The 25,577-nt window shown below is 46.6% G+C and overlaps 1 protein-coding gene across 3 annotated transcripts in view; it reads right to left on the bottom strand.

The window, feature by feature from the left end:
* Window positions 1–24,806, bottom strand: part of LOC147633640 (Transducin/WD40 repeat-like superfamily protein) — a 35,101-nt gene extending 10,295 nt beyond the window's left edge. For 2 of the 3 annotated variants that reach the window (XM_086806784.1, XM_086806786.1), the window contains exons 1-8: window positions 24,406–24,805; window positions 24,108–24,329; window positions 23,794–23,902; window positions 23,118–23,492; window positions 22,964–23,019; window positions 22,637–22,880; window positions 22,485–22,540; window positions 21,889–22,168 (exon numbers count right to left, since the gene is read on the bottom strand). In XM_086806784.1, the coding sequence (XP_086662910.1) occupies window positions 21,889–22,168; window positions 22,485–22,540; window positions 22,637–22,880; window positions 22,964–23,019; window positions 23,118–23,492; window positions 23,794–23,902; window positions 24,108–24,329; window positions 24,406–24,453 (1,390 nt within the window). In that variant the 5' untranslated portion in view covers window positions 24,454–24,805. Of the gene's footprint in view, window positions 1–21,888; window positions 22,169–22,484; window positions 22,541–22,636; window positions 22,881–22,963; window positions 23,020–23,117; window positions 23,493–23,793; window positions 23,903–24,107; window positions 24,330–24,405 lie in introns of all 3 variants that reach the window. The other variant, XM_086806785.1, reaches the window with a different exon arrangement.
* Between the last annotated feature and the right edge of the window lie 771 nt (window positions 24,807–25,577).

The following is a 25,577-nucleotide window of genomic DNA, read 5'->3' as shown; positions in this document are numbered from 1 at the left end:
ACTAGCTTATGCTATTATAGTCACTTCAAATGCTGGTCGATGGGTATAAACACGTGTTGATTTAATCTCCACTACCTCAATTAAATGCTTAAAAGATGCACCCCATGCTCATTGGCCCTGGCCGCCTTTGCTGGGCTGTATAGCCTACACAGGCTCCCACCTTGCTGGGCTGGCTGCCCGTGGGCTAGCCCACAATCTGGCCAAACCATAAGGGCTGGCGGACTAGGCTGCCCATGCCACAAAATTGGCCAACAGGCTGGCCAAGCCACAAGGGCTGGCCGCCTTGCTGCCCGGGCCCCTCTAGGCTTGGCCAACGGCATGCCTAGTCCAATGGGACTATCGGGCAATGGCCATGGGCCTCTTGGCCCCTAAGGTGGCCCACAAGGGATACTCTCTTGTTGGGCAAGGGTTACAAAGTCTTTTTTGGGGTACCCCAAAGGGCTGCCCCTTTCTTCTACATGCAACTACACAGATGCCTAGTATCTGGCTACAAACCAAACACCTAGAACACCTATCATCATTCCAGAGGGTGACTCATAGTACGGACTAGCACTGCTTCATGCGCGGGACTTGCACACCTGACCAAGACCGTGTACAAGACATATACACCTGACCTTGGACGATTAGAGTGGAACCCTGGCTAACTCCTCCCGGACTAGGGCTCACAAGTGACCAATTTCCTCTCCACGTCTTGCATCTACTCTATAGATATGTCTGTGTGGCATCCAAATACGGGATGCACGTGACATATACATGAAACAAGAGCAATTCCTTGCAATTCCCGATGCAAAGGCAATACCAACGACTTCCTCAACTCATATTCACAAGAAGGTGAACTTCACTAAGTATAATGATAAAGTCAACACTAAGTATAATGGTAAACTCAACCCCACTGCTTTGTACTCTTGGATTCATCAGTTTGAAGCTTATTTTGCTATGGGTAGAAAGTCGGATGTGGATAAAGTAGTGTTCGCTAGTTGCTACATAGAGGTTGAGGCCGTTTCTTGATGGACTCATTAGGCCCAAGCCAATTCCCACTACGAAGTTGCCGCCATGAATGAGACCAGTTTGTCACCGACCTCAAGAAGCGGTTTCTACTACCTCATTATCTTGAGCGGCTTGAGGACAAGTTCAAGGAATGGCGCCAAAACACGGAGCCAATCCTCCAATTCGCCAACAATTTCACTCACCTAGCTTTACAATTGAGCAAATCTCAGGAGGACAAGAGAGGGCAATTGGTTGATACCTACAAATGCAATAAGAATGCAAGTGTTGGGATAGAGCTAAAGCGTCAATTGTCGATTTTGCAAGCACCTAAGGTCAATTTTGCAAAAACTCCCAAATCTATGTATGGACAGAGGTTTTAATTGCCCGATTTGATTCAAAAATCAAAAAAGCCTCCATCTGTGTTGAAACCCTAATCTCTGTGCTACAAAAACGCTTCAACAAGTACAAGCGAGTACTACAAGTACACGTGTACACACAGGTACGAGTGTCACGTGTGTGGACTATACGATAACAGAGAATGTATGAACAGGGAAAAAATTGGCGCTACTAACGCTCGAGGCAGAATCAACTTGGAGCTCTGATACCAAATGTTGGAACCTACAATTTAGGGTGTAGCAGCAAGACACTTACACTAGAGCTTAAACAAAGTGAGAGTGAGAGACACACAACTCGATGAATGAGTGGTACAAGGTACAAAGGATAAGTACACCCAAAATGATAAGGGTTAGAGGGTGTTCACATACATGGGAAAAAACCTCCTAAAGAGGGGAAAGTGCCCCGACTAATCCTAGAGTGTTAACACACCATTGCCCATGATATAGATCTTGTTATTATGTCCGCCGCCCATTTTTTATAAGTGGCGATTGTTTAATGGATTCAAGGCTCTGAACTCTCTGGCATGACTGTTGTTGTAACTTTACTGAGACACCAGGGCCTTTGTTGTGGGTGTGCCCACCCTTGTAGGTATTGTTCTCATTTTTCCTCACTCCCCATATTTTTTCCTTTTTTTTTGCTTGGGTGGATGCCCAGTGTTGGCAGGAGGGCCCATGAGCTGGCCGACTGATGCTTCAGGTCCACGACCTCTCACATGTGCTGGCTGACTGCTAACAGCTCGCCGACGTCTTGGCTGGTCGTGGAGGTTCAGGGCCTGCTCTACAGGCCGACTGCATCATTGGGGCCATATAAAATGGCCCCACAGCCCCTTGCCATTGTTGTCTTATATTTGGGATCTTCTTTGTGTATATAGAGCAGAGTTACACGCCTCTCTCTCTCTCTCTCTCTCTCTCTCTTTTTTTCGTAAAATGGTGTTTTATATTATATGTAAAAACGTACATCAGCCACATGGCTCACACAGAACCTATGGCCCCCAAAAAAAAAAACCCCCCACAAAAGATCCTCTAAAGAATCATGACCATGCAAACCTGTACACTAATAAGAAAGCCTCCTAGCCAAATAAGCATCCCACATAAAAGCATCAAAGATGAGCCAACCGAGCCGCCGTAGACCATAACGAAATTACAACTGCATCCGGTAGCTGAGCTGAGAGAAGAGAAGAAAACTGCCAAAGCAGCAAACTGCGAATACGTAGAATGTGCCCATGTATTCCAGACAAGGAATCAAAGATGAACCCATTCTCTCTCTCTCTCTCTCTCTCTCTCTCTCTCTCTCTCTCTCTCTCTCTCTCTCTCTGTGTCTCTCTCTCTCTCTCTCTCGTGCTGTTTTTCTGCATTGCGTTTGCTCGTGTTCCCAAATTTGGTCATCATCTCCGCTGCGCATTCTAACATGGTATCAGAGCCCTAGGCTCTTGATAGTTCTTGGGATTTGTGTGAGCAAGAGGGGGACTGTTGTGTTGCTGATTGGTGGACTGTTAGGGATTGTTTGGGAAGAGGAGAAGCAAGAGGATGGCGGGCTGATTTGCTGGACAGCCACTTGCAGGTGTAAGTTCTTCTTTGTTCCCACCCACCCACCCACCCTTTCTTCAGAGTACATCCCCGCAATGGCACATTTGTTAGAGATGGCCGAAAGGCATGTGAAGATCCCTACACTCCCCACGTTCTCGGTGGACCGTCAGTTGGATGGGAACAACTACGACATACGGAAGGTTATGATGGAATCTGTTCTGGAGTCTTGCGACCTTGCTGAATTCATCGTTGTTGGGGTTCCACGGCCAGAAGTAGAGGAAGGGGAGTTACTGTCAACCCGAAAGGACCGAGAGGCACAGGCATAGTTGTGGGATCGTGTCAACTCCAAGGTCCGTTCATTTATCTTCCTCAACTGCACACCGCAAGTAATCAATCATATCAAGCATATGACGTTGGCCAGAGGTATATGGCAGCATTTGGCTTCTCTTTACAACAAGGTATCACCCATGAAGAGGATTTCCTTGGAAGTACACATGCGGATTATGAGCCCTGCAAAGTCGTTGACGATGCGGGAGCATATTAACAAGCTGCAAGCTCTTCAGCAGGAAGAGCTTCAGGCTAGGAAAGAGATATCATCGGAGGACATGGCCATAACGTTGCTGTCGCATTTGCCCTCTCAGTACTCAGCATTCTACTCGTCTTTGATTACCAGTGGTAGGCTCAGCACCATTACTTGGGAGGAGCTTGTGCCCATGGTCTTAGACTAGGAGGAAAGATTCTCGAACCCTCCTGAGAGTGGAGGTTCGGAGGCCTTAACTGGCCAACGGTCGAAAGGCCGTAACACAAGCAAAGGGAAGGCTTCTCCTGAGAAGAAGTCCGACGCTAACCGTGAGAAACTAAAGGCAAAGAGGACCTGTAATGATTGTGCTAAGAAAGGCAACTATTGGAGGCAGTGTCCCAAGCGGAAGACCGAGAAGGGTGAAGACTCCGGCTTTTGTGCACTTGGAGATGATGGACACCGATGCTTCATTTTCTTGAGGCAGGGAGGAGGTTGGAGGACTCACCGCGACGGATACTCGGGAGTGGATTCTAGACAGTGGTGCTTCTAGGCACATGACTCCTCGTTCAGATTTACAAGATCTCTGCAAGTATTCTGGTCACATTTTGACTCGGGATACATCCACTATCCCAATGCACACTGAGGGCAGGTTGGAGATAGTTCCCGATGGCAGAGGGGGGAAGCATTCCTCCCAGGTGTTGTATGTTCCGTCACTTGGTTTTCATCTGTTGTGTCAGTGCATCAGGTTTGCAAGACTGGCATACAGGTGGAGTTTCATGAGCATTTTGTTGCTCTCCAGGACAAGGCAACAGGCCAAGTAGTTTGGGAAGGCGAAGTGGAGAACGGAGTTTACAAACTTTCAGCACTCTCTCTCCCAAGTCCTCAATTTTGTGATGAGTGGCAGTCTGGTAATGGCCACTTAAGTGTGGATACACTGCAGGTGCAGGCTTTCCCGAACCAGATGGTGGATAACTTGCCAGTTGATGACAACAATTGGCAAGAACTTTCCAGTGCTGATGTTGGTGGTTCTTGTGTTCGTCAGTTAGAGGAAACTGAGCAGGTAACTTATGCTCTGATGTCTCGTAGCATTCGAGAACAAAGAAACTCCTGTAGATAAGGATGTTCTTTCCACAAGGACCTCTCGGAAAGCCAGGCAGGTGGCAGTTGATTACTTGCAAAAGGAGGTGAATTCTCCAGGCTTTGTGGTTTCGGATTCAGAGGGGGTGGTTGACAAGTTTCAGAAGGCCTTGCGTGATCTTCAGCAGGTCTCCAAGACTTGGCTTTCCACCGTAACAAGTGTTGATCCTTGTGAGCAATGTGATGCCTCTTTGACTCAGAAGCAGAATGGTTCATTGCTTTGGTTGATGGATACCAGATTGGACGGGAGCTTCCTGATGAGGCAGTTGAGCTCATGGTTGCAGATGACTCTTTGGGAGGCAAGATTGCGTATCTTGTGGCTTCTGCGGCATGCGAAGGATCATGGACTCTTTTACACAAGAGGGGGGTTGATGGATGGAGTCCGACTCCACGGTTGGAGTGACTCAGATTGGGGAGGAGATCCGGACACAAGGAGATCTACTTCAGGCCGAGGAGCAGTTTTATGGAACAATAAAAGGCAATCATCTTTTGCCTTGTCTCGTCGACAGAGGCAAAGTACCGAGCTACTTGTGATACTGCTTGTGAGGTGGTGAGGTTGCAGAGGTTGCATTGCAGGATTGGGCTTCCACTAGAGGAAGCCACAATCATCCAGAGGCACTTTGTTCGTGAACAAATCGTTGGTGATGACATCTTGCTAGAGTTCTATTCGACGGAGGACAATACGGTGGACCTCTTCACGATGTCGCTATCTCAGGATTTGCTCAGGCAGCACCCCAACTCCCTGTGGTTGGTTTCACAACAAGGAGCTGAGAGGGAGTGTTAGAAGTCATCTCCTGTCTTTACTGAGACACCAAGGCCTTTGTTGTGGGCGTGCCCGCCCTTGTAGGTGTTGTTCTCATTTTTCCTCACTCCCCGTATTTTTCCCCATATTTTTTCCATTTTTCTTGGCTTGGGTGGATGCCCAGTGTTGGCAAGAGGGCCCATGAGATGGCCGAGTCCCGACCGATGCTTCAGGTCCACGACCTCTCACATGTGGCGGCCGACCGCTGACAGCTGGCCGACTAGTTGTCTTGGCTGGTCGTGGAGGTTCCGGGCCTATGGGCTGCCCTACTACACACCGACTGCATCATTGGGGCCATATAAAATGGCCCCACAACCCCTTGCCATTGTTGTCTTGTATTCGAGATCTTCTTTGTGTATATAGACGTCTCTCTCTCTCTCTCTCTCTCTCTCTCTCTCTCTCTCTCTCTCTCTCTCTCTCGTGCTGTTTTTTTGCATTGCGTTTGCTCGTGTTCCCAGATTTGGTCATCATCTCCGCTGCGTATTCTGACAAAAACCGCACGAATTCAGGTTGAGCCCCTCCATGAGTGCATTGGAAGGTGCACCTCTGAGAGAGAGAGAGAGAGAGAGAGAGAGAGAGAGAGAGAGAGAGACCTTTGTGTGATGGTGAAGTAGATTCTTCTCCTCCTTGCACTTTAGGTGTAGGCACAACACCTTTCGCAAATGCCATTTGGCAACTTGTTTCATATTTTACACATTACACACATTGGATAAATAATATTTTGCGCAAATGTGAGTGCAATTATTTAATGTTGCAACCTTAGTTGCAAGAATTGTGGTTATTTTTGCAAAAGACAAGTCCAATTTCATAAGGAAAGCTAATTAGGCCTCCTTGGGCTATTTTGGGAAAAATATCAAAAATACCCACATGTGGGAAGAGGAGCCACTCACATCAAGGGAGAGATTGCAACCAATGCTTGTCTTGTGTTATTCTTCTTCATGCTTTTTAAGTGCTTTTGTATGCTTTTGCTATGGTTGATTTATTTGCACTTGGTCGTTCAATTCTAGTATGAAAGGTAAGTGAGTGGTGAGAGATTTCTCCTTGTGCCTGTCAGAATATTGTGCATCTCATTGTATTGGGACTGTGCCTAATTATTAGGGTTTTATGTATTTTTCTCCTTATTTATGGGTCATGGAGCAATTGGCCAGCTCCTTGCATCCCTATATAAAGGTTCCCCTCATCATCACTTCTGGTAATGAATCCTAGCACATTGTAATGCTCTTTGCTGGCTATTGCCATTGTAAAAGCCTCATGCTATAATAAAGATTATCTTGTCAATAAGTGCTCTCTCTCTCTCTCTCTCTCTCTCTCTCTCTCTCTCTCTCTCTCTCTCTCTCTCTCTCTCTCTCTCTCTCTCTATGCTTCCGCCTGTGCGTACTCCAACATGGTATTAGACGACTAGGTCCTAGCTGCCCTCATCTATGTTTTGATTCCCTCTCCTGCTTTTCTGGCTTCAGAAGGCTACTAGTAGTTCTCTGCAGTCGTTCCTTATGAAGGCCAAGGTTATCCATGACCAGTTACTAGCAATGGGTGTTGCCTTGTCCTTTGCTCACTTGGCTGCACTTATCCTCACCAAGCTTCCCCAAGAGTATGATGTAGTTTCTCAGGCTTTGAGGTGCCATGTCACGATTGTGACGTGTTTATATATCAGATTCTCTCTTCATTGCTGATTACTGTTGCAGATGCAAAGAGTTACCAGCCAAAGGGAACCCCTACCCTCGACTGGTTGCGACTCTTCGTCAAAGGATGTACCTCTTCATCGAATAGCCATATCTCTTCGACGAATGGTTGTATCCCTTAGTGAATGGTTGTGCCTCTACATCGACTGGACACATCCCTTGGCCTAAAAGTTGTACCCTTTCGTCTAAGGTCATGTCCCTTCATCAAAGGACATGCCTCTTCAAATGTGTCTCTTCATCTCCTATATAAGAGACCTATTGTACTCAGTTTAATAACAACAAGTCAATTCAATCTTGTCTCAAGTGTTCTCTTGAAGGTTCTTGTTCTAAGTTAATTACTTAAGTAGTAATTAGTACACAATATGCAAGATTAACAACATAATCCTCACAGTGGTATCAGAGCAAAATTTTTTCCCGGGCCTACGGTTGTGAGCCTCTCACCCTCTCCGCTCTACTCTCCTCTCGGTGTTGTATGGAAGAAGCAGAGCGATGGTGGACTTGGCGTGAATCCTTGCTCGCAGTAATGTAAACAAGCAGCAAACTTTTTTCCGCCCTGTGAGATGCCCAAACCCAAACCCTAAAATCAGTCCAAACCCTAACCCTAAAATCAGCCCGTCCAAACCCTAAAATTGGGTGTAGCAAGTGTTGAATGGAAGAGCAGGAGAGAATGCCCCATTTAATTCTACCCAATTTTGCCAATTTTGCTTGATTAAGCATTTTCCCAATTTTCTATTAAAAAAAAAACGATGGGAAGCAGAGAAGCAGAGAAGCAGAAACTCACATCAAAGTGCTTGTAGTATGCCTGTATTCTACTGGATGCCCTCATCGCGTCTTTTCGGGCTGCATTTCTCTCCACGCAGGGTCGCCACCTTTCGATCCTGCCTCTTCACGTTTTCTTTTAAAAACGTGACGTTTCATATATAAAAAAAAAAAACGAAACCAAAAGCCTTATAACTTAAAGGCTTACATTAAGCCTTTTAATATACGTGGCTTCCACCAGCCACGTAAAGCAGCCACCCAACGGCAACTAGCGCTAGCGCACGCAAGGAAACCCGCCAGCGCAAGGAAGCCCAAGCCGCCGGCCAGCGATTATTAAAAAAAAAAAACAACAAAGGAGTACCCCACGGCCAGCGATCAGCACAATCTTTAAAAAAAAAAAACCAACGGGCGTACGCTAATGTGAACCGGCACCCCCAACCCCCGGATGCAGCCCTCTTCATGTATGCCCCTCTTGTCTTGGCAATGACTTTCTTGGCATGTAAGGCTTCCACCAAACCCTACAGTGCAGAATTTTGTTGCTGTCCAGAAATTACAACAAGCATAAAGTGTTGAAAGCGGCCTCAAATCCTCATTTTCTTCACCGATTTTCCTTCTCGGGCATGAAATGAAGGCATTTCAACTACTCTTGAAGCCTTCTCTGGCTCCTTTTTCGTCACACTTGATCCCTGGAGAGCCAAAGCCTCCTCAAGCTCCCGACAAGCAACTTCTTGGCGTACAACACCCACAACAGGTTTCTTGTCCTCAGCACAGTTTTGTGGAGACCACCAGACATGAAATAACTTCGTTCGAGCCTCTGCATGCTCGTCGCAAACATTCTCAACATTACAACAGTTATGAGAAAGATCCGTCTTTGAATCACTATCAGCAGAAGCCAAAGCAGCAATATGAAGCTTTCAGAAGATCTCCCCTTGAAGAGTCATCAATCTCTTCGCAGTGGGCTCACATAGTGGCACATATTTACAACCCTAGTCGAGTACTCGGTCGTGAATGCCGCAACGCTGGACAAGTTCCCCCTTGCGAGCCATGCCATGCTCCTCCTACTCTGGAAGCCTTAATACCCGCTGATAAAGCTGACGATTCAAGAGGTTCTGGTTCATGTGTGGCATCCCAAATGCACACAACTTCTTTGGCTGTGGTCCAGGCAAAAACAAAAGCCTTGTCACCGCCCCTGCAGAATGAAGTCTTTGTCTCTTACACAATAACCGATGCAATTGCAATGGTGAATGAAGATTCTTCAAGTCTGAAGGCTCCAGTTCTTACCTTGAATGGTACAAAGAATAACATACAGACTCTTGCAATATGACTTCAGTCTTGTCCTAGTCTCGATGCACTATCTTTGCAGATGAAAGAGCCTTTAAACAATACCTCTTCTTCATCTACGACAACCCTTGAAGACATCCGTGTTCCAGACAAGCCAATGGACTCCCTTTCAGATTTTCAAATGATGGTCACTAACCAAATGCAAAGTTTGGTGACACAATCCTTGATATTGGAGATTCAAGACAGTTTGCTTATGGTTTCTCTAAAGGCAGATGAAGATTCAATCTTTTCTTGGACAAAGCTCGAAGTTACCAATGATGTTAACAAAAGAGTTCCAGATATGATTCTCATACTTTCGGTAAAGATGAGACAAGTTGCAGATGCAGTTAATATTCAGTTTGGTATATGCAAGATTGTTATGGTCAACAATAATGCCATGACATGGGATCTAGCAGCTAGAGCTTTGGATGCAGAAGCAATTCAATCATTTCCCTTCTTCCAGAGTCTCAACAACTACCCCTGGGTTTTATTTTAAATGGGAGGGAATGTCACGATTGTGACGTGTTTATATATCAGATTCTCTCTTCATTGCTGATTACTGTTGCAGATGCAAAGAGTTACCAGCCAAAGGGAACCCCTACCCTCGACTGGTTGCGACTCTTCGTCAAAGGATGTACCTCTTCATCGAATAGCCACATCTCTTCGACGAATGGTTGTATCCCTTAGTGAATGGTTGTGCCTCTACATCGACTGGACACATCCCTTAGCCTAAAAGTTGTACCCTTTCGTCTAAGGTCATGTCCCTTCATCAAAGGACATGCCTCTTCAAATGTGTCTCTTCATCTCCTATATAAGAGACCTATTGTACTCAGTTTAATAACAACAAGTCAATTCAATCTTGTCTCAAGTGTTCTCCTGAAGGTTCTTGTTCTAAGTTAATTACTTAAGTAGTAATTAGTACACAATATGCAGGATTAACAACATAATCCTCACATGCCAGGTGTCACGTGCAAGCCCGTGCCATCGCTAATCTTGTGCAGGATCTGTCTTAATCCCTGACTAATCATCACTTAAGTCATCAATGTAGCAATATTAACTACAACATCATACTCATCAGTATCACCATCATCCAAAGCATCAAGGGGGCTTGATGACCTATCAACAGCCAGCAAGAAGTCAAGGCAAGAGGTAGCTATGTCTCAGTAATCAATATGCATGGCATCAGGTGTGTGCAAAGCTAGGTTGCATGAAACGTTTCCGGTTCGGAAACGGCAAACCCCAAGAAACGGAAGGAAACGGCGAACTCAACTTCAAGGAAACGTCGAGAGTAGGCTGACATAACACTTGAAAAAATACAAATTCACATGCACACCAAAGTAGATTGAGGCAAAACATGAGAGGTTTTCATTAATCAATCATTGATATAATACAAAACAATTACATGCTTGATACATCTTCATCATCAATCACTTCCTCGCTCCACTCTTCTAAAGCATCCTCCTTAATAACATCCCATTGCTGGCATGGCCCTGAGATGTAGGAAGACTCTTTCCTAGAAATCAACCGGAGATTACTATGCACATACACTAAGTCCTCAGCCTTCTTGTGCCCTAGCCGGTTGCGGTTGATAGAGTGAATGAATCCATACATAGACCCATTGCACTCACATGCTAAGGCACTTGATACCTGTGAGACAAGAGCCTCATGGCTAGCCTCTACAACTCGGGAGTACTTGTACCATAGTTCTCCCACCATGCAAAAGGAGAGAGATTAAGCATGTCATCCGACGCACCATCCTCGCCAAAATCCCCCTTTTGTCCTATGTAATCCGAGAGTTGTGCCTTGTACTTTGTCTTCTCTGCACCATCTTTGGCTACGCAGTCCAATGTCTGCCTCCACCCCTTCATTACATCCATGTCCTTATCTGCGTTCTTTGAAAACAATCTAGGGTTAAGAAGAAAAGTTGTGGCGTGAAGTGGAGAGTGAAGCATTACCCACCTTGCCTGTGCAAGTCCATGTATCTACTCATACATTGCATTCCCTTCGACTTCTTCAGACAAGATCTCTTTGACCTTCTCTAGCATTTGATCAATGCCTTCATAGACAACACCCATGCATGGCTCATCTTTGTCAACCATGCGCAACATTGCCATGATTGGCCACACGACCTTGACCTACCTCTCAGTATCATCCCAAAATGCAGCAGACAAGATTCTCTCCTCAAACTCATTTGCTGAGCCATTGTGTACCTTCCATTGATCCCACTCTTCACTCGTGACAAGATACTTCAATGGAGTCTTTACCTTTGCTAAACGATGCAATATGTCACGTGCATCCCGCACTTGGATGCCACGTAGACATTCTGTACAGAAGGTGCAGGACCTGGGATGGTGAACTGGTCCCATGTGAGCCCAGTCCGGGACGAGACAGCCAGGGATCCATCTCAGTCGTCCAAGGTCAGGTGTGCATTGTCCTGCACATGAGTCCAAGGTCAGGTGTGCATTGTCCTACACATGAAGCAGTGCCAGTCCGCGCTGTGAGTCTCCCTCTGGAATGATGTCGGATGTGCTGTGTATCTGGTTTGCAACTGGATGCCAGACAACTGTAGGCATGTAGTTTGCATGTAGAGATGGGGTCAGCCCATAGGGCTACCCCAGTGTAGGTATTTGCATGTGCATACCTAGCATGGGCATGGGGGAGGTGTAGAACCACCCCCAAGGGGCCAGGAGGGCCCAAGACCTTGCCCACCAGCCAAGGCAAGGGCTGGAGGGGCAGTCGGCCAGCTCCAGATCCTCTGGACAGGCAGCCGACAGAGGGTAAAGACCCTAGGACAGAAGGCGGCCAGGTGTAGGGGCAGTCCCCACACCCATGCGCAGCATGGCCAGCAGCCAGGGGCTGTCCCAGAGGCATGCGCAGAATGGCCAGATATATTGTCTAGTGTGAAAACACTTTATTAAAGTGTGGACACAATTTATTGATTAAATTCAGTCGTGGGACTGTCCTGCAGCCAGCCGACTGCATGAAGGGAAGGGTATAAAAGCCCAGCCCATAATCCCATTATCTCATCTCATAATTCACCAAGAGCATCAAGCATTCAAGGGCCAGGACAGCCAAGGGTTTGCTAAAGCTAAGGGGTGAAGGACTGAAGGTCAAGGGCAGGTTTTCCAGCCAAGAAAAGGTCAAGTACTTTGTATTTGTTTCAGATTTACATCATTCTAATAAAGCAAATACACCATCCGTGGTGGGGGCCCTACAGAGGGTAATTGGGACCCAATACTGTGTCCTCTCCATCTCCCCCTTCTCTCTCTATTTTCTGCACATAGTCTTTCAGTTTGTGCGTTAATTCCGTCGCGAAAAGAGTGCTGTTTTCTGAGTTTTGAAGTACCGATCCTTCTCCGAAGCTTCCGCATATTACAGTGGTATCAGAGCCTACTTCAAGGACGAAGATTCAGCAAAGAAAACCAGAAAATTTTTCGCTCGTGTGGTTGGTTTTTAGACGCCGGTGGACTACCCCTTTCGGAGTGACTCCTGTCCCTCGAAGGACGGTTGGTTTTTAGCCTCCGGAAGCCTCCGGAAGTCTCCCACACAGATAGTGGATGGTCAGATTGCGTTCCGGAAAGGAACTGCATATTCCCGCTATGGCGAGCTTTGGCGACGAGAGAGAACCAGAACCATGGGACCAGAGTGCACCAGGCAGCCCAGCTAGGGCACCCGGCTTGAGTGTACAAGACATGTTCCAGCAGATGATGCGAGCAATCGCAGACCAGACAACCAAGTTGGACGAGCAGAAGGCGCGGATTTTGGCTCTGGAGGAGCGTTCTCGCTCTCCAGCGTCGCGTTTTCCATCTCCTCCTCCCTCTCCTTCCATACCCCAGATACCAGATCCTCGTCACAGGGACCCTCTCGAGGGGTCACAGCCACAGTCAAGCTCCTTGCTTGAGAGGCAGATACGGGCATTGGAGATTCGACAACGAGAAGACGAAGCCATGCGACGAGTGGAACACGAGCGTTACCTCCGAGCTTTGGACGCCAGATTGACACCGGCGGCGCCCTCGAATCATTTTCCCGAGAAAATGAACTTCAGTAAGTATAATGGTAAACTCGATCCCACTACTCTGTATTCATGGTTACATCAATTTGAAGCTTACTTTGCCGCAGTTAGGAAATCAGATATTGACAAAGTGATCTTAGCCAGTTGGTATTTGGAAGGTGAGGCCATTCCTTGGTGGACTCAGTGGGCTCATGCCCACACCAGATCAAGTATGGCAGCTTATGGGTGGGACGAGTTCGTCCGTGACCTTAAGCAGCGGTTTTTACCGCCCCACTACCTTGAGCGACTCGAAGACGAGTTCAGGGGAGCGCGTCAGGACTCAGAACGCGCAACCAGTCCTTCAGTTTGCCAATAGAATTTCGACCTTGTGTCTACAATTAGGCTTATCTGATGCGGACAAGAAAGGGCAGTTTTTGTATGGCCTGGACACGCAAATCCAATGGGAGGTGCGTATGTTTAGGCCAGCCACCTTTGAGGACGCACTCTCGCTTGCGCAGAGTGCAGAAATGAAACACAATGGTGGCAAGCCCAAGACTTCCCAGCCGGCTTCTCCCAAGGCTAACGCCTCGGGGGGCAAAAGCCAGAACCAGACGGGGTCTTCCCCAGGACAGAGCCCGGGAGCCTCTGGCTCCAAGAACTCGAACAATGCGTCTAAGCTTACTCCAGACCAGAAAGCGGAGGCAGGCAAGACAGGTGGCAAGTTGAGTGCTGAGGAGCTTGCTCAGTACAGGAAGGAGGGTAGATGTTACTTTTGTCACACAAAAGGACATACTTCTCGGGATTGTCCGAAGAAGCCTCCAAAGCCCGCCGCCGCCTCCACAGCTTCCGTGGTGAGCACAGCTCCCACACAGACCCCAGCGGCGACCCCTAGTTCTTCAAACCCCGGTGCTTCAGTTGGAGCAATTATTAGCCGGGAGCTAGAAGATAAGCAGAAGGGCGCCCATGACCAGGAGTATGAGCGCAACGAATTGCTCAAGTCCTTTGGCTACATAGGTGGCCAGAGAGTCGTTGTCTTGTTTGACAGCGGCAGTACGGAGGATGTGATCACGGAAGAGGCCGCTAGGCGTGCCCATTTCGAGCTCACTCCGGTGGACAAACAAGTTGAGGGTTTTAGCACAGGTATGACTACGAGTGTCAAGTATGAAGCTCTCGGTGCTAAATTAGTCATTCAGGGCATAGAGTTTGTGCGTGATTTTATGGTTGCCCCTCTTGTAGGAGCAGACATAATTTTGGGTATCCAGTGGTTTCACAAGTTCCTTCCTGATGTCAAGTGGGACAAGCACACGTTCCAGATTGATCGGAATGTGTCAAACACCCCTGTGACCATTAAGTGTGAGCCAGGTATTCCAAATTTTCCGCTCATAAGCCACTTGTAGGCTAAGCGAGCAGTCAGGAAAGGCGCACAATGTGCGATGATTTACGTCCAGACAGCCCAGACGGTGGCCAGTGCTTCCGAGAAGTACTCGGTTCTCCATGAAAAGTTCCAGAAGATTTTTCTTCGGGACAGTCTCCCTCCCCAGCTTCCCCCGTCCAGACCGGAGGATCACAAGATTGACCTCCTCCCAGGCTCGGAACCCCCGAGCAAGTTTCCGTATCGCCTTTCTAAGGCAATGGAATCGGAGTTGGACCGCCAACTCCAAGAATTGTTGCAAGCTGGCTTCATCCGCCCCAGCGTGTCACCGTTTGCAGCACCGATCTTATTTGTCAAGAAGAAAGATGGGTCTTCTCGGTTGTGTGTCGATTATCGTGCACTCAACAAGCTGACTATCAAGAGCAGATTCCCGATGCCTCGAATTGACTATATTCTCGAGAGGCTGAATGGAGCTAAGGTGTTCTCTAAATTGGATTTAAAGAGTGGGTACCACCAGGTTCGGATTGTTGAGGGGGACATCCCCAAGACAGCTTTCCGTACAGAACGGGCCCACTATGAATTTGTGGTCATGCCATTTGGTTTGACGAACGCCCCAGCTACATTTAACCGCATGATGATGCGTATTTTCCGGGAGTTGATTGGAGTGTGTGTGTTCATATTTTTGGACGACATACTCATATTTTCAGCTACAGTTGAGCAGCATGACATTGATGTGGAGAAAGTCCTTAAGTTGCTGGAAAGCAACGAGCTCTATATCAATGAAAAGAAGTCAGAATTTTATCTGTTCCAGGTACATTACTTGGGATATATAATCAGTGCCGAAGGCATTCGACTTGATCCGGCTAAAGTGGCCGAGATAGTTAACTGGGAAGTACCTCAGACTGCTTATGACATTAGATCATTTGTGGGTATATGCCAGGCATATTCCACCCACATTGATAAGTTTTCCGATCTCTCGGCAGACCTCACCGATCTGCTAAAGGGAGTGAAAACAAGGAGGCAAAAGATTCGAATGACTCCACGAGCGTTGGAGGCATTCCAGAACCTCAAGGTGGCTTTGTCAGAAGCGCCTTGTCTAGCCCTTGCCTCATGGGACGAACCATTTCAGGTGATCACCGATGCGAGTAACATCGCAATTGGAGGTGTATTGCAACAGAATGGTCATCCAGTAGCTTACATGTCTCGTAAGTTACTGCCCGCCGAAAAGAATTACTCAGTCTACGATCGTGAACTCCTAGCAGTCATTCAGGCCTTGAAACATTGGAAACATTTCTTGTATGGCCGTGACTTCGAGGTTCGCACTGACCATCAGGCATTGCGCTGGATTCAGACGATGCCAAGTGCACAGTGGAGTGATCGACAGCACCGCTGGAGTCAGATATTCCAGCAGTTCGGTGGTATGATTGAGTACCTTCCAGGAAAGGCCAATCCAGTGGCCGATGCTTTGAGCAGGAAGGGACAAGTATCCGCGATTCAGACCACTCGACTGGACCTTGTTGGTACAGGACTAGAAGACATGAAGCACACGTACGCGGATTCCGAGGAATTCGGTACGCAGTGGGAACAGGCATTGGATGCCACAGGACCATGCCATTTTCTGATACGCGATGGTTGGCTTTACTACAAAGGCCGACTTTGTGTCATGAAATCATTCCGGGCAGCTCTTCTCCATGATGCCCATGACGCCATTACAGGTGGTCATAGGGGCATGAATTCGACTCTGGAGAAGTTAGAACGGCAATACTATTGGCCAAAGATGAGGCGTGATGTGTTTACCTATGTACAACGCTGTGACATTTGTCAAAAGGTGAAAGCTCCTCGTGGAAAGAAGATAGGGTTGTTACAGCCTTTGCCAATTCCTGAGGGTCCTTTCCAAGACATTTCGATGGACTTTGTCACAAATCTGCCTCCCAGTCCGAGTAAGCGTAATACACAGTGTTTGACTATTGTTGACAGGTTCAGCAAATTTGTGATGCTTATTCCTTGCAGGGCCAATGTGACCGCCGAAGATGTTGCCCAGCTTTTCATTCGGCATTGGTACCCGATTGGTGGGATTCCTAGGACCATAGTGTCAGACCGAGATGCCAAGTTTACCAGTCATTTTTGGAGGGCATTGTTTGATAATTTTGGTACTAAGTTGAATTTTTCCAGTGCATTCCACCCACAGACAGATGGCCAGACAGAGATATACAACCAGTTGGCCTTTGATGTGCTGAAGTGTTATGTCCACGATCAGCAAGGTAAGTGGGAATCGTTTTTGCCTTTAGTTCAAGCTGTTCTGAATGACTCTTTTTCTTCAGCTATTGGCAGGACTCCTTATGAGGCAGCGTTTGGAAGACCTTTCCAATCGTTGTTAACCAGGACGTCGTCTTCAGTACCGGAGGCGAACAGAGTGACGGAGTCTTACCAGGAGATCCTAGAGTCCGTCAAAGACAGATTGGCTAAAGCGCAAGATGCCTACACTCGACAGGCCAATAAAGACCGAAGGGACATGAAGTTTTCGGAAGGAGATTGGGTATATCTTCGGATTATGAAGCAAAGATTAAAGCAAGTGGGCAAGCGATGCCCAAAGTTGTCTTTCAGGAGCTTCGGACCATTCCCCATCCGGAAAAAGATTAATGAGGTGTCTATGCAGTTAAAGCTACCTCCGAGTTGGACTATGCACGATGTATTTCATGTCAGTTGGTTAAAGCCATATGCAGGTCCACCCCCTTCAGAGGTCAAAGACGAAGCGGAACCAGACATTATTGATGAAGCAGAGGTAATGGTTCCAGAACAGATCCTTCTGCACCGTTTCAAGCATGGCTCAGGCCGAAGACTACGACAGTTCCTCACGAAGTTTCAGGACCGAGGAACTCATGAAGCGGTATGGCTCGACAAAGAATTTTTCGAAGACTATCCGGCTTTATTGACGGATTATTTGGAGGCTATGCAGCTTCCGTCAAGTTAAGCAGAAGGGGATGTCACGTGCATCCCGCACTTGGATGCCACGTAGACATTCTGTACAGAAGGTGCAGGACCTGGGATGGTGAACTGGTCCCATGTGAGCCCAGTCCGGGACGAGTCAGCCAGGGATCCATCTCAGTCGTCCAAGGTCAGGTGTGCATTGTCCTACACATGAGTCCAAGGTCAGGTGTGCATTGTCCTACACATGAAGCAGTGCCAGTCCGCGCTGTGAGTCTCCCTCTGGAATGATGTCGGATGTGCTGTGTATCTGGTTTGCAACTGGATGCCAGACATCTGTAGGCATGTAGTTTGCATGTAGAGATGGGGTCAGCCCATAGGGCTACCCCAGTGTAGGTATTTGCATGTGCATACCTAGCATGGGCATGGGGGAGGTGTAGAACCACCCCCAAGGGGCCAGGAGGGCCCAAGACCTTGCCCACCAGCCAAGGCAAGGGCTGGAGGGGCAGTCGGCCAGCTCCAGATCCTCTGGACAGGCAGCCGACAGAGGGTAAAGACCCTAGGACAGAAGGCGGCCAGGTGTAGGGGCAGTCCCCACACCCATGCGCAGCATGGCCAGCAGCCAGGGGCTGTCCCAGAGGCATGCGCAGAATGGCCAGATATATTGTCTAGTGTGAAAACACTTTATTAAAGTGTGGACACAATTTATTGATTAAATTCAGTCGTGGGACTGTCCTGCAGCCAGCCGACTGCATGAAGGGAAGGGTATAAAAGCCCAGCCCATAATCCCATTATCTCATCTCATAATTCACCAAGAGCATCAAGCATTCAAGGGCCAGGACAGCCAAGGGTTTGCTAAAGCTAAGGGGTGAAGGACTGAAGGTCAAGGGCAGGTTTTCCAGCCAAGAAAAGGTCAAGTACTTTGTATTTGTTTCAGATTTACATCATTCTAATAAAGCAAATACACCATCCGTGGTGGGGGCCCTACAGAGGGTAATTGGGACCCAATACTGTGTCCTCTCCATCTCCCCCTTCTCTCTCTATTTTCTGCACATAGTCTTTCAGTTTGTGCGTTAATTCCGTCGCGAAAAGAGTGCTGTTTTCTGAGTTTTGAAGTACCGATCCTTCTCCGAAGCTTCCGCATATTACACAATATAAGGAAGTGTCCTCGAGCCTGATAAGCTTTAGCTTGTAGTGCTTGCTGAACATAGCCCTCGTGGCATCAAGACTTGCAATGAAGTGTTGCACCTCTTTGCCTCTGGCGATTGCCCTATCCATCCACGCTATCGATGCCAAATCTTTAAACAAAAGATTCAAGAGCAATGAGTTGCGCATGGTCCAAAAGATGTGCTTGTACTCCAATTCCACTAGGTGATCTGCAAGCTTGCAGTTTGCTGCATTGTTCGTGCATACCTGGGCCACATTATGAACTCCAACTTCCTTGATTATCTCCTTGATAGCCTCTGCAATAAATTCCCCCGTCTTTTGGCTACCACTGGTGTCTATTGACTTCTTGAAGACCACACCTCAAGGACATGACACCATGAAATTAATCAACGGTCTCTTCGCGGTATCTGTCCAGCCATCAAACACTATGAAGCATCCATAGTGAGACCATGTCGACTCAATCACAGAGAGACGACTACATATTCTGCATCTCTCCCTGTCAAGAAGTGTGGTTCGTAACTTCTCATAGTTGGGCGGTTTGTATCCCTTGGGCCTTGCCAAAAGAGGCAATTGCTGCTACCCTGTCATGAAAATAAGGGGAGCGAGCCAACGAGAAGGCCACACGACATGCATAAAAAAATCTATCGACTGCATCATCGACCTCATCCTGCTTGCATTCTTGAACATACCTACCATCGAGGGTTGAAACTTTTGCTTTTGGGCATCATTGGTCTTCTGCTTCTTATTGGCACTCTCATTATCTTCGCGCATCATGTTGCCTTTGTCTTCTAGAGTCACTTTGCAGCAAAGTTGAACACCTTGGTTCTTGATACGAAGCAAGTGGCCCCGGACTCGAGAATATGAGCCTGAGAACTCCAAGTTGCACCTCCATTTCTTGCTGCCCCCCCCACTACCAAATGCGCCAATTGCAATAACATACTTCCAAAGAGGCTCAGGGGCAGCCGGTCGTTTGGGCTTGAAAGGGTTGATTAAAGGGGTTGCAGAAGCTGAAGGAGAAGAAAACGTGATTGAATTTATCTTAATACCGAGCCTTTTTTTGTTTGAGGTGGGTGGTTTTGCTCGGATTGAAGAGTCTTTGAGCAAAGCCACTCAGGAGTCAACACAAAGTGAATGCATTTGCACCTAAGAGCTCGTTCTCTGATAGCATGGGCTAGTGTGTGAGAGTTTCTAAGATTAAGAGGGCAAGTAAAAGGCTCAAAAATCACAGAGCGAGACACAGTTGAAGCAAAAGCAAGGCGGCTGGTTATTTTCTCCCTCTTCCTGCATGAAGAAAACTGATGTGCAGAGAGGTGTATGCAGACAAGGTGACTGAGGTGAGTCTCTGTTGGGGACGTGTGTGCAGGTGTATGAGGTGAGTCTCCAGTACGCTCAGACATGGGCGCAGAAAAAGCAGTCCTCCCGATCGCCCTCCCAGAGACAACTTACATGGTGCGCTCGCTTCTGCCAAACCCGTGCCTACTGGTTGCCACACTTAGCCCTGATTTTTCAGCCAAAAACGGCCTACGATGTATGACCCAAGCTTAGGAAGTCTTCTACACCAGTGGAACGCCAAAAGCTGCCCCAATTTCCCTTCCAGAGCCTTCCTAGACACAAACTTCACATCTTGAGTTCCATGCCCCAGCCCCCAACAGAGAAAATCGTCTTATTTAGTTTTAGCCAGACAAAAACTAGCTGAAAGTTTCCCTATGTATGGTGCCCAAATCATTTATTTCAGCAACCAATCCCTAAAAGCTTCCCAACGTCAAAATTAATTCACTTGCCAGTTTACAGGATGTGGAACCAAAATCTCCTCCTCACTGAACCAACAATAACTAATTTCTGTTGCTTTTCAGAAAACGTTGGTCGACTAGTCTTCTTTCCCTGCTAGAATCTCCTCCCTTCCACTAAAACTTGCCCTACTTATCTACAAGCACAAATACCAATCCGTGTGGAGCAAACTGATGGAGTTCCCAATCTTTGGTCTAGTTTTGTTATAACCAATTCCTTGAAGGAATCTCCCAACCAGCTTCAAGGCTATAAAAACCCAAAATCTCCTCCTTGATAGAACCTTGGGTAGGAGAATAGGGCTGATGGGGTCTACATAGCTTTGAAGCTGGTTGGGAGTTTTCCTGAATTGGTTCTAACGGAACTAGACAAAGATTGGCCACTCTTTAAGTCTTTGGTTGGGAACTCCACGAGTTTGCTCCACCAGGATTGGTATTTGTGCCCCTAGATAAGTAGGGCAGGTTCAAGTGGAAGAGAGGAGATTCCAGCATGGAAAGCACACTAGTCGCTTTTACTGAAAAGCAATGGAAATTAGTGATTAATATTGGACCTAGCCCAATCAGGGATGTAACAGCTTGAGTCTCTAGTGCAATGTCCTTTCTCACTCCCCCCCTTCCCAACACATGCATAGCATGCTAGCTGCATCTCATATTGTTTTCAATTCAGCACTATGATTTAAACTTTTCTTCTGAAAATTGATTATTGTCTTCTTTATTTGTGTAAGAAAGTATTTGATAAATCGTTTAAATACATAATCAGTTCTGTTGGCACCGAGCATGGTACATGGGTTCTTAAACCCTGCCGCTGGCCATAGGGAGGACCAAAAACATTCTGCTTCTGATAATTGCATCATGGCTAGAGGTTGCAGGAGCAGAGATCCTTCTTCAATGGGAGTTGTGCATGATTCTCACAAATCATACATCCTGCATAAATTCTGGCACAGATGACATGCCCGAACACTTGTTCAGTAGGTCACACAAGCTCGAGCTAGTTTCTAAAGGCTGAGTTGTCATCTCCCTTGCATCTTCTGATTGCCATGAAGTAAGGGAATGGACCTTAGTTACCCACTCTGCCTTGGGAAATTGGCTCATGGTGGCATGTGCCATTCACAGATTCCCATGCAGCAATTTCAGCACCTATTCTCCAAAGTAATTAAGCCCTTCTGTAGCAAGCTAGCAGCAATTAGCCATCCCTGGGCCAGTGAAAAATTTAACAGCAATAATGCCTGTATCTTCGATCTGTCAATCCTTCAGCCTGTTTTATGAGATTGTTCCAGCTTGCATATGACTCACTGTGTATGGAAAGAGGTTTGCATCCTTTGCAATCATGATACTCGCCACATGTAAGCAAGATTGCATGGGATGATTTTTTTCCTACATTGCATTTTTGGAGGTGGAGGGAAGAGGGGATGTCAACATACTGAAAATCTAGTAGAAACAGTTTTCAGCTCAAACAAACTGATCTAGGAAAAAAAATAAGACATATGAGAAAGGTGTTAGCACTAAGGTCAAAAATGTTCTACCTTGATATAGCACCCCATATAAGTTCTTGTCATAAACGTTGCCAGGGTTTACAATCAAATCTCTTGGGTTACTTATGCTATCTTCTCCATCCTGTTGAGAATCGATGCACCACAATCTTATGCTCCCATCTGATGAACAGGTTGCAAAAGTTCCCTGCCCATCTGAACCTCCTCTAGAGCTAGCAGAATCAAAGGTTGCAGCATAACCAATGTTCATGTCCGTGAGGATGGCATCCCAAATGCACCCACTATGAGAAAGAAATGACTGGCACCTTCCAACCTGCAAATGCAGCACATGACATTAAGCCTTCAACATGTGCAACATGTGCAACCTGAAAAGACCAAAGCTGAAACACTAGAGAAACTTGTTGCATTCAAGACCTTTTAAAAAAAGGGTTGTCAATGTGAACAAAAAAGTCCGCAATTTTTTAAAATAAAAACTTAGTATCATCCCTCACTTTGCTAGACAGAAAATATTATTGTCAGCATCCGTTGTTGCAACCACATGACATAGCATGCTTGCAAAAGAACATAAATAGTGGAGATCGGCCTAGACTCTCCATGTTAACAAAATCCAAGCTACATAGCATACTGACCTTTGAGAAGCTTTGAACATCCCAGATGAAAAGACTGTGATCAGCATAAACCACAGCTGCAACCATGCAAGTAATCTTTGTCAGCTTAAAAGCGTAAAGACAAGCACAACAAGCTATACTACAAATCCTACAAGACGAGCTATAAGCCTTACCTATCTTGACTGGTGTTGCAAAACGGCAGGCAACAGCATCAGGGTAAGTAATTCCATTCACATTATGGGTTGCGAGGTAAGTACAGGTGTTTGCATCAGTGAGATCATGGAAGCCAAGTGGTGCAGGGCGAGGCAAGGTTGCAGCAAATGCAAGCGTCTCAATCATAAAAATGCGCACAATCCCATCACTGCATGCACAGGCAATGTGTGATCCTGAAATACACAAACTATGCCCCTGTCGAACCTGAAAAAACCAGAAAAATGAGACTTTGAGAGTACTTGTCAGTGCACAGCTTCTTGTTGATCAACATAAGTTCCCATTGATACCTTTAAATTTACCCATTTTTTGACTGCAAGACCTCGATGCAGCAGGCAGAGGATACCTGCAAAAACCTAACACATTGCTTCATGCCCATAATCATCAAATGCCAAAGAATGCACTCATAGATTCACTTTCGAACTTTCAATAAAATATTCTTGCCTGCACTAGTTAAAGCATAGATTGGCTGAATCTCATTCACTCCTCCACTGTCTTTTGAATCTTCCAATGAAGCTACAGCTACAAAGGAACTCTCACGTAAACTACCCAGGTTGACATTCCTACCATCTAAAGTGTGTGTTCCCATGCCTATACCAGGCCGCTGGCGGCCTGCATGGTATCCCATGGTCCAGTGTTTCAACTGACTGTTGCCTGCTGTGACAAAGAAACTACCATCTGAAGCAAAATGAATCTCACTAATTGGTGAAGATGCTGTTGTTGCCCTCACTTTAGAGATCAATGTTCCAGATTTGAAATCAAAGAGACAAATTTGCCCATCGTGAGGAAATCCAACTGATAGAAGATGTTTCCCTGCATCTCCAGAAAAAAAAAAACATAAAACATAAAACAATGCGCCCAAAGTCATCTTGTGATTGAAAAGACGGGTGTCTATACACAGAGGATCCATTCAGACACACAGCATAAACAAGTGGCTGAAAGCATACAATGAAGGCATGTTCTAGATATAGCTTAGCATCTAGCAATATCAAGTAAAGGCATTTGCAGATAGCACATCCCTACCCCAACAATGTGCCAACTTGAGAGAAACATCTCAGGATCTTGTTTGTGATGTATGCAAATAGATGCTGTGACGCAAATGAGCAGTTTGTACACTCACCATTTGGTGAAAATTGTACGCATGATACTCCGTATTTATGAGACTTCAACTCAGCTAAGCATGATCCATCCGATGCATCCCATACAATAACCGCTGGCTGATGCCCGCACTGGAGCCATCAGAAACAAGCGCACCTTAAACATAATCCTTGCAAATATGATAAAGTGAGAGCACTAGGTGATATTACAAGTGAAAATCCGCACTGAAGTCAATGCTAATGCCTGACTGTCTGACTTGTTGGCACGGGCTTACATAACACGAGTGCTACATGGATGTATAACACTACTCGGGCGGGGGGAGGAGCACGAAAATACCTCTCCAGCTGCGATGAGCTTTCCTTCGTGAGGCGAGTAAGCGACGCACGCTAGTGCTTTTGGAGTTCTGGAGACCATGAGAAACCTCGTCTGGCGATTCGTTGCTGCGCTAAAAACAACCACCACACAGCCCGCCAAATATGCGAGGTCACCGGTGGTGGAGTTGCATGCCAATCCATTCGCGTTGGAAGATGTGAGCCCAATCACCTTCTCAAGCTGAAGCTGCTCACAAACACACGCACATAGAGTCAAGAACCAGCATTAACATGCTCCAGTGGTTGCGTCACTGCGCACTAACCTTCTCAACAGCTTCGGGCCTGCGAGATTTCCTTCGGACGAGCCTCATGGTTATCGATAGTGATGGTAATGGTAATGACTATGATGAGGACGGCGAAGAAGAAGTAGTCGGGCAAGGGAAGCCTGTGCCTGCGCCGGTGCAGGTGCGGGTCAGGGTGGGGGAAATGGCGCCTGGTTTCAAAACCTTCCTGCTCCCACCTAACCGAAACTCCCAAGTCCCTTTCCACTCGAACAACCTCGGGCGGCGGCTTCTTGACGAGCTCCCCCGCCCGGCCAGACTGTCCGGAATAGGGTGTGAATTCTGTGTGTGGATAGACCGTAGTGATGGAGAGATGAAAGGGGAAGTAGTGTGTGTGTGTGTGAGAGAGAGAGAGAGAGAGAGCGGGAGAGAGGGGTAGGGGTAAATGGGGCAGAGAAAGAGAGAGAGGGAAAGTATTGAGACAAGAAGTAGGGAGTAATGAGGGAGGGAGAGATTACAAACACGGGGATGGATCATGGAATAATAGATGGTAAAGAGAGAATGCTTGCCAAGCTTGAATAATTGATAGTAAATAGAGAATGTTTTGCCAAGAAGAAGAAGAAGAAGAAGAGAGAGAGAGAGAGAAAGAAGAAGAAGAATATATATATATGTATATTAACGTCTTGCAAAAGACCCAACGAGTCTATGAGACAAAAGGTGTATAGTGTGACACGGGATCTAAATTTCTAGGGAGATAGAAGTCAAATAAATTTCAAGAAATTGATTTAAATTCAACAATTCATCAAACATCACATGGCCATGATCAAAATATTCAAAAACAAATGAAAATACTTAGCTCACAAAGAATCGGCTCCAAGATTGGGTGCAATCATCCTCCCTCATGTGTGTATTTTCCCCCACACATGAGTATTTACGAGATATTTTTATTCCAATTTAGGCCATAGCCTCCAAAAATACAAAGAGAGTGCTTTTCTTACACAACACTCTCTTATCTTCAAAAATAGAGTGCCCATAATTTGAGGCTTGGGTTTAAAGCATATCATGCTTTACCAAATATTAAAGATCAAGTCTATGCTTGATAAACTATAGCTTTTACAAAATAAATCAAAATGTGCACAAGCTAGCACGTGTATTTACAAAAGCTTGTTTACAAAAATGGTGTGCCAAGTAATAAATTGGTGCGACTTCTCCTC

This window comes from Cibotium barometz, chromosome 12 (assembly GCF_041138505.1).
Source record: "Cibotium barometz isolate CiBa-2024 chromosome 12, ASM4113850v1, whole genome shotgun sequence".
NCBI lineage: Eukaryota > Viridiplantae > Streptophyta > Polypodiopsida > Cyatheales > Cibotiaceae > Cibotium > Cibotium barometz.
Note: the sequence above shows the minus strand (reverse complement) of the source record. Positions and strands in the feature narration are given on the sequence as shown.